Source organism: Mesitornis unicolor, unplaced genomic scaffold, assembly GCF_000695765.1.
Source record: "Mesitornis unicolor isolate BGI_N332 unplaced genomic scaffold, ASM69576v1 Scaffold54300, whole genome shotgun sequence".
Lineage (NCBI taxonomy): Eukaryota > Metazoa > Chordata > Aves > Mesitornithiformes > Mesitornithidae > Mesitornis > Mesitornis unicolor.
In genome coordinates this window covers 1-14,128 of record NW_010161389.1, presented here as the reverse complement: position 1 = coordinate 14,128, position 14,128 = coordinate 1, and the positions used below count along the sequence as shown (strand labels likewise).

Genomic DNA, 14,128 nt, shown 5'->3' with positions numbered 1-14,128 from the left:
GAGGGGCATGGGGGGCGTAGGGTGTCCCTTCCCCCTCCCCGCTCGATTCTGCGGCTCATGGCTGAGCGCGCCCGACGCCCAGCTCCAGGGTCGCTGTGTGCCGCCCAGACTTAACTTGCAGCCCTGCGACGTTGGGGTGGGTGCCGTGTCGGTGGCGGGGCCGTGCTGGGAGGCTGCGCCCTGGAGAAGCTCCCGGTGGGGGCAGAGCCATCTTCCTGCCCCAGCATTTCGCAGCCTTGCTGATGGGCTGGAGTCGGGAGTGGCGCGGATCCCTGTGCTCCTCCGCGGTGCACCTGGCTGGAGAGCTGTGTTTGGAGGGAGGCGGAAAATAACCTTTTTTGTACTTCACATTACAGATTGAAAGAGTTTTTGTCTCTGTGTATCAGGAAAAATGATTATACCTTTAGTCATACTGTATCTAATTTATTTTTTGTGCTTCGTGGTAGTTGTAGTAGTTTGTCCTGGTTTACCGAAGTGTCTCTCTCTGCATCATATCAGATAAATACATAAACTGAGGTTAATATCTACAGCAGTAGCTGTGGTTTGAACAGTGTGCTTGTTACCTTTCAGATGGGTCTCTACATTTTGTGTTGTTTACGTTAATGCATATTCTTTTTTAGGGTCTTGTTCTGGGAATCTACTCAAGTGACAAGGATGACAGTGCTGCCCAGTTCACTAGTGCAGGAGATGCTTTCGATAGACTTGTGTCTGGAAAGTTGAGAGAACTTCTGTCTGTGTAAGTGTGCCATAAGCTTCTGAAATGGGTTAAAGTGCCTACAAACACCAATAAGAATTATCTTTTTAAATAATTATTAGTGTTTGTATCCATACCACTTCTCAGACTGGTATTTGCTTTTAATAGGCCAAGCAGTTTGGCAGGAAACTCCTGTGGAAAAACCAAGTGTTGAGGAAACAGATGCGAAACGTTCATGGGGACTGTCCTTTTCCGTGACTCAGCACTAAGCCAAGTGTCCCAGTAGTGTTAAGGAACACTGTGTGGTTGTGGAGTGAACGTAGTACTGTAAGATTTATCACCAGTAAGGGCTTAAAGAATCTTTTTGTGTCCTAGATGTGGGCCACCTTTGAAGAAAGGCAAAACGCGCATATTCCATGGCTTGCATCAGGTATGAACTCTGGATTTTTGTGCGCATATTGACTCATGTGTGAGGTTTACCCTTGCATCTTATTTTAAGCTGAGTTCACTGCTCTGCTTGTGTAAAGCTTGGCTCTTCCCCACTCTCTGGAAAAGATGTGGTTCTTACTGAAACCTCCTGTTCTGCAGTCCCCATGTTTACCTGGGGTTTTGCACAATCCTATACTCCCTCCACCATGCTGGAGTTGTAAACGAGTCTGCTCCAAAAGTGGTGTGCTCTAAATAACTGCTTACTGAATGAGCTGAAGCACAGCAGTTTTGGATCAGACTTCTACTGTGCCTTCTGTGTTCATGTGTACCGATACATGCAAAGACCTTCCAGACATGACAGTTCTAACACAAGGTAATCCCATCATAGGCTTCAGGGGTTTTAAGGTCATGTACTTGAAACCTCTGAAAACAAGACATGAGGCTGTTCTTCAAACAGGACTTTTGTCTGCCCAGACCTGATATATCTGAAGGGTATGAGATGGGGATTCATCTGCTTAAAGTTAGGCTTTTGGTGCCATTTGAGAAGCCCTAATACATCTAATGCAGCTGCCTGGAGCTGGCAAATATGGTACAATTTGTGCATTTTTAAGTTAGTAGCTAGAGGCTAGGCAGACAAGTAATACGACGCTAGGTGTTTCTGTCTAAGTAACTGAACCTTCCATTAAGGCTATTTAAAGTATTTTAAATAAATCATTATGCAGTGAGTATTGCCTACCATGTATAAATTTTGTGTGGAGACCTCAGACAGGTGACACCAGACTCAGTAGAAAGGCTCTCAGAAATTTCATGGAAGTTGAGTCCACTGAAGGTCCCGTTGTCCCAGTTCTGCAGACAGTATGAAATAAGTGGCAAATTTCTGCAAGAGAAAGCAGGAGAATTTAGCTTTACACACCCTTTGAAGTGCATAACATAATGATAACTAAAAAATTTGAACTTGAATCACCGATCTTCTGGAATCTTGTGGACTAAAAGACTTTACTACAATGTAGCAATTTGAAAGCTGTTTGTTGGAATCTGACAGAGCAGCTATTTATAATGGAAGGGAAAGCTGAAAATTAGCTTCATTTTTCTTCAGAGCAATGGGAAATCTGTTCACATGCATAACCTGGAGTTTTATACAAATTTTACTTCATTCTTAAAACGCTTCTTTAATCTTCATTATTTCTTCCTTTTTGCCTTCCACTTGCAGCTTATAAGGCAAGCATTTATGCTGCTGTGTTACATTGCTTTCCTGAGTTCTGTAGCCACGTACTTCTGCGCAGCTTTGGTTTGTTACCTGGCAAATTGTGCCAGCTCAGGTGGGCTGATGGGCTCAGCCTTTCAAGTGATCTTATTTCCTTGAACGTAGTACTGTGCCAAAAATGGTTACACTTCTCCAGCTTTGTTCTGGCCTTTGTTGCAGCTGGAAAGTTGGATCTGCTTTCAAAGAACTCTTAGGCTTGCCCTTAGAAGTGTCAAGTTTGCTACATGTTGAGCATAAAGCCCTGTCTGCTGCAGTATACGTAATTAACTGGACAACAGAACAACTGGTTGCATGCCTGTGGCAAATGACTGGGAGTGCAAGACAGTGGCACCATTTTGGCACTCTTAATGTAGAAACGTGCGTAATGTAGAGAAAGTACTGAGTGTACTTTAATATTTTGCTTGGCTTCATTTGGAAAGCAATGCTTTTTTTAACAACTCTGCTGCGGCTTTAACAATGAGGAAAGCGAGTCCCATTTGTGTGTTGGCTTCATCTAGGACTTTCCGAGCGTGGTTGTAGTTGGCTTGGGTAAGAAGAATGCTGGAGTAAATGACCAAGAAAACTGGAATGAAGGCAAAGAAAATATTCGTGCAGCTGTTGCAGGTTAACCTTTTCTTTTAATTTACATTTTCTTAAGCATTTTGTCTATAAAACTATTGCGATGGTGCAGTGTCTTCCATTTTTTAAGAGTCACTCTAGATATTATTTTGTTTTGAAATGCAGAACCTATTGCATGGTTTGGTAAATGCATTTACTTGTCACTGATATTCCTGTAAGTTTTTCCTTAGTGAGAAAGGTGTTACAGGGCATGTAAATTAATCTGCAGACAGAAAACTCCAGTTATTTATATCAAATAATATTCCTAACCAGCGTGTTATTGAAAATGCACTTGTTTAATTGCTACTATTTTGAAACCTGAGAGCATCACTGATTCCATTTATGCTCACACTGTGCTTAAGTATGCACATACTTACTTTTGCCACTTAGTTTGTAACCAAGATACTTGTGTTATAAACTGGTGTCTTTCACAGCATCAGTAAGTATGATTCAGTATGTTATCTGTCATAGGCAGAGGAGGCCTTTTTGTCTTACTCAAGGATAACTGCTGCATCTGAGTACTTATAAAACAAGAATAAAAAGAGTTCTCACTGCAGAGTTTATAATCTGAGACTGGAGGCCAGTCACATATGTATCACAGCTCTGTGTCCAAAGTGCTAGCCCGTGTTGTCTCACCAGCTGCCATAACATAGTTAAATTATTTGGGTACAAAATAGAATCTATGGAATGTATTATTATTTTTGTTGGTTGTTTATAAAAGTGTGGAACTGCATTTAGAAGAAAAGAACAGTCATTTATTCTTAGCAAAAAACGAAATTACAGCAAAATTTTGATACTTGTAGATAATCATAATCCATAGTGCTCCAGAATCACAGAGCTTTTCCTTGAGACAGTGTGCTTAAAGGAATCAGAGCAACTATGGACTTGCCTTTTTATTCTTGTGGAATTTCTTAATCATTACAACTCATCAAGTGATATTTTTAGTCAAAATTTGTCAGTATATGGTCATAAGCATTTTTAATTTTTCTACTGCATGATCTTTTTAATTGATTTACTTATAAACTCAGATACCTTGAGTTAATTTTTTTTTCCTAGAAGTGTCATTTTGATCACCTCAGACACTTGTTTTGCTGATCCGTGAAATACTTAGCCTCCTAATTCTGTACCGTGTTTTTCAGTTGGCTGTAGACAGATCCAAGACCTGGAGATTCCTTGTGTTGAAGTAGACCCCTGTGGAGATGCTCAGGCAGCTGCAGAAGGTGCTGTCCTTGGACTGCATGAGTATAATGAGCTGAAGCAAAAAAAGAAACCTGTAGTTATTCCTCAGCTTCATGGAAGGTGATGGCAAAAGGAAAACTTGCCTATTTATTTACCTGTTTGTTTATTTCTAAAACTGTGTGCGTGCTTGTGCATGAGAAAAACGTAAAACTGAAATAATAGGGCTAGCAGCAGTATCCCTCTTGACTCCTACTCCTTTGAATTTCCTAAAGTATATCTACAGTGTTTGCTCCATATGTTTTGTTGGCATGCCATGTTCCAAGGTTAAGGGTAAATAAATGCTGCTTCATAGAAAAAGAGGCCCAGGATAAAAATAAAAGTTTAAAGATTCCTTGAAGTATAGTTGTGACATAAAAGGACTTTAGTTGGTATTACATGGCAAAATTGTGGAGCAGAGGTAATTCAGACTCCATAAATGCATAAATCCTTTTCAGAATTGGGAAATGTTACTTGACACCAGACATGCCAAATGGATAGTTTTACATAGTTAATTTGGTATATTTTCATTCACGGAACATAATGCTAGAAGGGAAGCTTGGATGCTTCTGGTCTCTTAAGAGCCATCGCTGTTACTTGAGAGGAGAAAGTGATATCAGAGTTTTGGTTCCAGAACAAAGTTTTATTAATCGCCTGTTACTCCATCAGTGGGAACTTTGGACTCTCCATATAGGATGTTCTGTCACACAGAAGAGAGATATTTCCTGTATGTACTTTATACAGGAACAGGTCTTTTCTTATGAGGAAGTTAGAGAAATAAAATATAAACCTCTCAATTTAAGCATGTCTTGATAAGCCACGTGCAACACTCTTCCAATTTTGTAACACAGCAGATAGTTTGGGAGCCAATTATGTTTATATTAAATAAACATTTCCTGAAAACATAAACATAGATTGTCCTATGACTACTTATGACACTGGAAGTATTTTTTGTATATAATAGTTTAGGTTGGAAAGGACCTCTGGAGGTCATCTAGTCCAGCTCCAACTTGGATTCATGATAACCTGGAAGTTACATATAACTTCAAAGCTTGATCAGGTTGATCGGGCCTTTGTCTAGTCCAGTCTTGAATATGTCCAGAGATGGAAATTTCACAACCTCACTGGGCCATCTGTTCTAGTGCTTAACTATGCTCCTGGTGAATGTTTTTTCTTTTTGTCCTATTGCAGTTTCCTTTGTTGAATCTTGAGCCCACTGTCTCTTACCCTCTTACTGTGCAGCTCTGAGGTGTGTATCTTCACCTTCTCTATAAACCCTGTTTAAGGGTGGAAGAAAGACTGCAATTAGATCTTTCCTAAAATTTTCTTCCCTAGGTCAAACAAAGCCAATTCTTTTAGCTTCTCCTTGGATGCTGCATGCTCCAGCTCCTTACCCCTCCTAGAGGCCCTCCTTTGGACTTTCTCTAGTTTATCAGTATTTGTTTTGTATTCAGCAGCTCAGCAGTGGAAATAGCTAGATACAGGCTCACAAATGCCAAGGAGGTAAACAGTTATTACCCTGAACATGCTGGCTGTGCTGTAATCCAACCCAGTACATGGCTGGCCTTTGTCACCTATGGTAGTGCGCTGCTTTCTCCTGTACAACTTGTCCGTCAGAATCCCCAGGTTCTTTTTTGCAGCTTTACTTTCTGCTCAGTCAGTCTCTAGCCTGACTGTTGCACAGAGCTGTTCTGTCGCAGGTACAGGACCTCACACCAATCTTTGTTAAACTTCGTGGTCTTCAGTTTGGTGCATTCCTCCAGCTTGCCAAGGCCCCTGTGAATGGTGGCCCTACCCACTCCATTCCAGCTGCTCCCCACAATGCGATGCTGTTTGTAATTGTCTGAGGGTGCATTTCATTGTCCAAGGTGTTGATGAAGATGTCGGCCCCAGTATCAACCCTTGAGGAACACCGCACATAACGAACTGCTAGCTAGATCATTCAGCTGTATCTGCTATCTTCTGAGCCTAGCAGTTCCAGTTTTTCATGCATTTTGTAGTCTACCCTTCCAGTTCATGTTTTCTCAGTTTGTCTGCCAGGATTATACATGGCAGTCTTGCTAAAGACAAGATAAATTACTTCCTCTGTGGACCTCTCATCATAAAGTCAAGTTAGTCAGGCATGTTTGCCCCAAATAAATCGATGATGTTTCCCAGTGACCATCTTGTCCTTCATGTACCTGAAAATGGCTTCCAAGATGACTTAATAAAACTTCAAGGGATTTAGTCAAGGATAAGTGGTTTGTAGTTCCCTATGTCCTCCTTGCTGCTCTTAAAGATAAGTACTTGTCCTCTTTCAGTAATCAGAGATCACATCCGGTTGCCATGAGCTTTCAAACGGAAAGAGACAAGGCTTGCAGTGATGCCAGCCAGCTCCCTCGGATATACCCTGCCTGTTACCAAGGACTTGTGTATGTTTGGCTTCCTTAAATAGTCTTAAGTCTTTCTGCCTCTGCCCTGGGTAGTACCTTTCTTCCCCAGACTGTTACTAAGCAAAAAGAACTGAGGGATCTGGAAGCAGACATTAATAATCACTGACTTACACAAAGCAGGCACTGAGAACTTCAGTCTTCTCTGTGTTCACTAGATTGTCTGCCCCATTTAGCCACAGGATGGCATTATCCCTGACCTTCCTTTTGCTTATGGGGTACCTGTTGAAGTCCTCTTGTTGCCTTTCCTGCTTCTTGCCAGTTTCAGTGTCAGCTGAGATGTGGCTTCTTAATTCCATCTCTCCATATCCAGGCAATTCCTCCTGGATTCCCTCTTCACTGTGTTGCTCTTCTGAGAGGCAGAATCCAGCATAATGCCCAGTTTTGTGATATCTCTTTAAGCAAATAAGCCTTTCAATTCTGTCTCAGGAAAATGAAGGAGTTTGTACTGGTAGTGTTGTAAAGTAACCAGAGAGACATCCCTGTTTCCTGTGTAGGCGGATCTTCAAATGTTTGCTGTCATTCATTAGTGAAATGCCTTGAGTGCACTGTGAAATGAGATCCGAGTTCCACTCTTATCACAGAATCATATTTTAGTAAAGAGAAAAACAGAACTGGAGGCTTTAAATAGAAACTTTCAGGGCTGTTACAATTAATGTGATTACAAATTTTGGAAGGGATATTAAATCTTGTGCTTAAGGATTTAAGGTGATCTCTGACTAGTAAGGATTAGGACAAGACCTAATGTATTAGACAGTTTTACGTCTGTCTGCTCTAGGATTCTTCTAGCTTTCTGTGAAGCGTTTGGCAGTGACCAGAACTAGAGATGAGTTACTAAACTAGATGCACCTTGGATGTCATCCTAAATTCCTGTTAGTAAGATTACTATGACATTCTTAATTTCCCTAAGTTAATGATACCACATTTTCAAACAGGAGAGAACAGAGGGATGCTGACAACATCTTACTTTTGCAAATGTTTATAGTCCTATTTATTGTATGTGTTGTTTAGTGCTGAAAGTGAAGCCTGGCAAAAAGGTGTTACCTACGCTGAGGGTCAGAACCTTGCTCGGTACCTTATGGAGGCTCCTGCTAATTATATAACTCCTATCAAATTTGCTGAACATATTGAACAGAAGCTCAGAAGTTTCAGCAATGTGAAGGTCCATATAAGGTAAATTCATTTAAATGATTCCTCTATAGAAGATACCTCCCAGGCTATTCAAATCTGTGGCGTACACTTTTCACTCTGCCACTTCAGATGACAAAAGCAGGGGAAATGTTTGGCAAAAAGGTATGAGAGGTGCCCAGACTGCAAGCTGCTCTCAGTATTAGAAGGTGAGCTTCTGGTTAGCAGAGTAAGCAAGATATTGCAGCACAGCAAAATGATTAACTATCAATTAGTCATGCAATTAATTACTGCTTAATTGACACACGTGCTGTGAAAGAGGAAGCCTAATGAGGACTCGGAGAATAGAGGGCAAATACTAGCTACCCTTTTTTCTAATACCTTTTGTTTTTTTCCCAGAAGGATTTTTGTACATACCTTTGCTTTTTTGTTTGGATGTGGTAATTAAACACCTTCTATTTGTTGCTCTTATTGTTGGGGCTTTTTTTAGCTTTTAAAAATGTTGAGATGGAGTCGTAAAAACCTTTGGAATTGCATTGCACGGTTAATGCTTCTTGCCTCGGCACTTCTAGTTACTGCACTTTCATGGAAATAGACTAAGTGGTTGTGTAAGTGTTGGAGACAGTTTTGTTGAAAAGCAAAAGACTGAATGAAATCAACCAGTACTTAACCATCTTGAGAGTAGAAAGTTAAACTGTAACTTGCTGCAGTATTGTTACTCCGTATGCCTTCAGAGTCTGCAGCCTGATAGGCAAGTGAAAGTTCAGTGTTTCTGATACAGAAAGTGTAGACTAGTTGTTTTGTTGTTGTTGTTTTAAACAAGACAAAACAAAGCCCAAGCAGCAGCTTTGAGGTGCTATTTTTGCTTCACACAAAAAAAGTAATAATTGTTGGATTTAAACAGTGACTTCCAAAATAACTAAAATGGAATTAATAGTTTGTGTGCAAGCCTTCAAGAATTGTCATCTCTTAAAAGCAAACAAACAAAATCACCTTAGTCAAAGTGTCCAATTGAAAAATATATATATATATATTTTTCTATTCCAGACCGGAGTCTTGGGTATCGACACAACAGATGGGAGCTTTCCTGAGTGTGGCTAAGGGTTCAGCTGAACCTCCCATCTTTCTGGAGATTCACTATTCAGGTGGTGCTAATACAAATGACTCCCCGTTGGTATTTGTAGGAAAGGGAGTTACATTTGACAGGTATGTATGCTAGTATTTTAATTACTAAAGGGGGGAAAATGCCTTCCTGCTGTTCATGTTTAATGGGGAAATGCTTTTTTTTTGACAGCGCATCTTTCAATGATATTGCAGTGAACTTGCCCGATAGGGTGGCCTGTGCTGCCTTTTCTGGGGAAATGACAAGCTTGAGTGATTAGACAAAGCAGCAATTGATATGCCCCTGTCTTGTAAGGGAAAAATAGAAATTCAAGGGGAAAGAAAACAAAGAGCTTGCAATATTTTCCTGTTTTGGCCTGAGAAAACCTCTTGATGAAGAATTTGCATGTTTAGAGTTTTAGTCTGTCACTGGACAACTAGATCACACTTAAGGAAAGAGAAAGTAGTTAATTCTTTGCAGCAGTTCCTTAAAACTGCTTCTCATGTCACGTAACTACTGAGGAATTTCAGTCCATTCCCTTCTATATGCTGATTTTACCAAGTGTGATATTTTGTTGTTTTGTGCTCTTTTCCTATTATAAAGATCATTGAGTTACTCTGCTGCAGATCGCTTGGATTGTTATGGCATCTTAATTATGAGGAAATAATTCATGGACATATTTTATCTGAAATGAAAACACGGATACCTTGCTTTCAGTACGCTGGTTAAGGCATTGCAGGAATATCTGAAAACACATGTACTCGTATTTGTTGCTAAAACACAGCGATGAACAGGGTATTATCGATGTATACAACTTTGAGCTCCTACATGTTGGATGAGATTTGTTCTGTTGATTCCAGTGGTGGCATTTCACTGAAGCCATCATCAGGTATGGATGCGATGAGAGCAGATATGGGAGGGGCAGCCACCATCTGTTCGGCCATTGTGACAGCAGCAGCTTTAAACCTACCTCTTAACATAATTGGTAAGTGTGTTTGTGTGAGAATCCAAAAATCCTAATTGTACACGATTTCTTTTTTACAGAGTAACTTTCTAGTATCAGCAGTGATCATGGTCTTACAGAAATGCCATGGACTCTTGCAGATTTGTCTAATTCCCTTGTCTAATTCAGCTCCTCTTCCATTTTTACAGACTTATGAAAATTACTAGCTTTGTTTGCATAAATATTTCAACACTGAGTTATAATTTTGAAGGCATGATTTTTAGATCTTAGGTGAGAAATGATTGTCAAGAAACTTATTTTCAGCAATTTTTTCAGAAGTTCTGATCTTTCACTACAAGAAGAAGTGTAGATATCTGTAAAAGAAATTAAAAATGAATAGAAATTAGCTGAGCTACCTCCATGAGTATTTACCACAGCTGAACAGGAAGAGAGATCGGCTTTTGTTTCCTTAGGTGAATATCTCAGCAGAAATCTAAAACAAACTAAACCAGTCTGCTGAATGCTGTTTTTAAGTACCAACAATGCTTATGTTTTCTGCAGAAACTTTGCACAGCTTTAATTAAATGAGGTTATTCAGGAACCGTAGCAAAACCAGTTGGTGATGATATGTAATCCATTCTAGCATAAGTTTTAGTATGTTTGAGAACCTTGACTTTCAGGGAACTAGTATTTTAGTCACTTTTATGCTGCAACCAGTAGAGGGCAGCAAAACACACGGCCTTGCAACATTCTTCACTGAAAGGTGTGCAATGGGAGGGCTGAATGAGTGGAGCAGAAGTCTGTGCCTCTAATTCCACTTAAAAGTGGCGCTCCACAACTTGCTTATTCCTTGTGCCAGGAGCAGGTTTTCCCTAGGATGGTGGAGTGAGTGCCTTTCATCCCATTATCCTATTCATAGTTGGAGTTTTGACACTGACCCTCTCTTTTTTTGCTCGTCTCTATTTGCTCTTCTTACAGTTGGAATTTTATGGCAAGTCCTTAGACCCCTCTTGACACTATGCAACATTAATTTACAATGAGCAGAGCTTGAATGGCTCAGAGTGTTAATTTGAGAAGTTTTTCATTTCAGAAAGAAAAAAAATCCCTTTACATATGACTAATTATTCATATATGGAAGACATAAGATGATATTTGTTGCTTCTCTGATCTCACTTGTCTGGGCATAAAGTAGAAGTAAATCCCAGTGATAAAATGGTATAGGTGAGAAAATGAGGTGGTACAACATGCAGAGAAGTTTCCCTGATTGTAAACTGAACCATGTATCTTTCAGTAACTAGGAAAATTTGAATTTTGAACATAAATTCAAGATGGGAATAATACTGTTTTCCTAAAGAGGTATTTGGTTTTTTTTCTAAGTGCGGGGTTTGTTTCTTTTTCTACGTCTGTTTCTGAGAAAGAAACTAGTAATGTACTTTTTTCTCTCTGAGGTTTGGCACCCCTCTGTGAAAATATGCCCAGTGGTAAGGCAAACAAGCCTGGGGATGTAGTTAGAGCCAAGAATGGAAAAACAATACAGGTATGCATGTGAAACTTGGATTTTGAATACTTTCAGTGATTGGTTTAATCAGTCAAGTTACAGTACTGCAGTCAGAGTATGTGTTTGAAAGGATCCTTTAAAAAGATAAGCAGTTCAAATGTACTGTTTTTAAAAATCTAAGCAGCATGTTATTAATTAGAAATTGTTATCATAGAATTCATTCAAATATAAATATAGATTGAAGAGATTAGATATGTTTTATAAATTGCTAGAAAAAGCTGTAAAGTATGGTGGAAAATCTCATTTTAGCAGAAGAGGCTGTTAAAATGCTCATAAATACAGGTTCTCGGTCAGAATGAATAATGTATTAACTGCTTCCAGCAGACCTTCCAGGACACCTCTGCTATCTGGAGTAAGCCATAAGAGTATTAGTTTCCTCCTGACGTAACCAAGGTCTTTACACTGCCAAGCTGCTCTGTACCATCAGAACTCTGAGTGATAAGGGCTGTTGGTTCAGAGGAGCTTGCCAGATCAGTACATATTTCATATTTAATCCAAACGGTTCCGTACTCATCTAATAGATTAAATGATACTGAAAGTCATTGTGATGTAGACCACTGATGTAATGCAGTAGGAGATGGCTTAATCAGTATTTTTCTCTGTCTGGATTTCTATGATTCTGCCACCTTTGACATGGTGAACCTTCCAGTTCCTTGAGATTCTTCTCCCAGAACTGAGGTCAGTCACCCTCTGCTTTGAGGGAAAAGACTGGGCACGTACTCCCCCACCAAGAAGAAATTTGCAAGAAAGTGCTAGTAGCTCGGAGCACACCATGCCATTAATCTTGCAGAATTTTAACTGAAAGGGTGAAGTAGCTACTGATTTTTTTTTTTACTTTTTTTTTTTATTAAGTGGGGAAAAAAGTTTCAAGATCCAAAATGAAAGCAGTATAATAAGAAACTGTTTCCAGGCATACATCTGTGCTGCTTTGTGGTACCCTCTCCTTTGCAGTTCCCTTCCCCTGGGCTTGCTCAGAAGCAGCCCCTGGGATGCCTGAGGCTGTGCTGGTAAAGGTAACCAGCCCCTGTCCTCCCCTGGGGCACCTCACCAGCCTCTGGCTTTTGAGGAGCCAGAGGCACAGCATGCAGGGAAGGTTGCTGAAGGATGACTTGACCTCAGCTACAGATACGCTTTTATTTTAGAAATGTATATGAATACTATTTTCTTTTTTTAAATAAGCCAGTGAAAGGGATGTTTTCAGTAGCTAATCTTTTTACTGGTGTTGCATCTGAAGGTAGATAACACAGATGCAGAAGGAAGACTGCTGTTAGCTGATGCTCTCTGTTATGCCCACAATTTTAATGCAAGGGCTATTCTGAATGCTGCGACATTGACAGGTAAGCAGTCTCTCTTCCTTGCTCATTTTGCAAGTCAGTCCTTTGTTACTCTCATTAATTGGACTGTGGATTAGTTGCATTGTGTACATAAAACCAACGTGACTTTGGAAGCAACAGAGATGATTTTTACATGTCGTAGGACAACAGCTAGCACAGTTTATGCTCAGACACCTTATACAGCTGCACCGTGACTCTAGGACTGCGGAGGGCATTGGCATGGAGGGTATTGGCATGCAGGGTACACACTGAGCAATGTAGATGAAGTTGGACTGGCTCAGCTGAACTTGAACTAAAAGTGGGAAAACCTATGCAGACTTCAGTGTTTCTGCACAATGTTTCCCCGTGCTTCCATTTCTGAGCTAAGCCCTCTCAGCTCCCTGGAAATGCTATAGAAAATTTCAGTAGACAGAAGGGAAGCCACTTCTAAGATCATTGGCTTGTATAAAATGATTCCCATATAAAGGGTGTTACGGTGGCAGTAAACTCCTCCTTCTATCAAAGATTCCATGTTTGGAGTCCTTGGATGCCAAGTGTTGGCATTAGAGAAGCCGTTCTGTGGCATATAATAAATAAATATGTATGTAATCCTTCTGGTTTAAGCATGGTTTACTATTTTGATAAGGATTATTTTCATTTAAATTAAATTCACATATGCTGTGCAAAAATCTATGCAAGTGAAATTCACAAAAGGGAAAGTGCCAGCTCAAAATTGTAGAGGTTTATAAATTGGAAAAAGTGCCCTCACATATATTTTCCATATGGAAACAATTTTTTTTTTGAAGGTGCTGTTGTTGCTGAATACATTATATTAGAAACATTGCTAAGAAACATCATGCTGAAACCAGAAAATCTAGTTTCATGAGATTCAGAATAGAATTTTTATTAATTCTTGTCCTAGCAAGTTACATAAACGTTTTAACAACATTTAAACTTCTAAAAATGCAAGTGTACTAAAATCTTTAGTTTTTGCAGACTTGAGAAATTCCTGAGAATGGGAAGTAAAAATGTAAAGTTCTATGTGGAGTCAGAATGCAGAAGACCTTTGCTTTTTGGTATAACCTTGATGGTGTGTTTCTGTAGGTGCCATGGATGTTGCATTGGGGTCTGCTGCAACCGGAGTATTCACCAACTCATCTTGGCTTTGGACTCACCTTTATGAGGTGGGCCATCTGCATTATTATTAAATCATCATAATAATTCAGTAATAGCTGTTGTTACTGAAAAGTTAGTGCATTACTGGAAGTCTTACTTTATGCAAATCTAAAAGGTATGTTACTGCAATTTGAAATCTCATAGGAATGGTGTTAGTACTTAATTGAAAATAATTAGTTTTGATGATTAATTACTAGCTCTTTAGTGAGGTTTAATATACAGCAAACATGCACATCATCTCAAGGATCTCAAGGCCCAGTCAGCATGGGTTCAGGAAGGG

At 39.8% G+C, this 14,128-nt stretch overlaps 1 protein-coding gene across 1 annotated transcript; it reads left to right on the top strand.

Moving 5' to 3' along the window:
- Nucleotides 1-620: 620 nt before the first annotated feature.
- On the top strand, nt 621-13,856 carry LAP3 (leucine aminopeptidase 3; the record flags this gene model as incomplete). Its single annotated transcript, XM_010192615.1, has 10 exons — nt 621-736; nt 1,070-1,124; nt 2,885-2,990; nt 4,124-4,283; nt 7,640-7,801; nt 8,804-8,962; nt 9,719-9,843; nt 11,250-11,338; nt 12,594-12,696; nt 13,777-13,856. Coding segments are annotated over 10 exons (1,155 nt in total), but the record flags the coding sequence as incomplete, so codon positions are not given.
- Nucleotides 13,857-14,128: the final 272 nt, after the last annotated feature.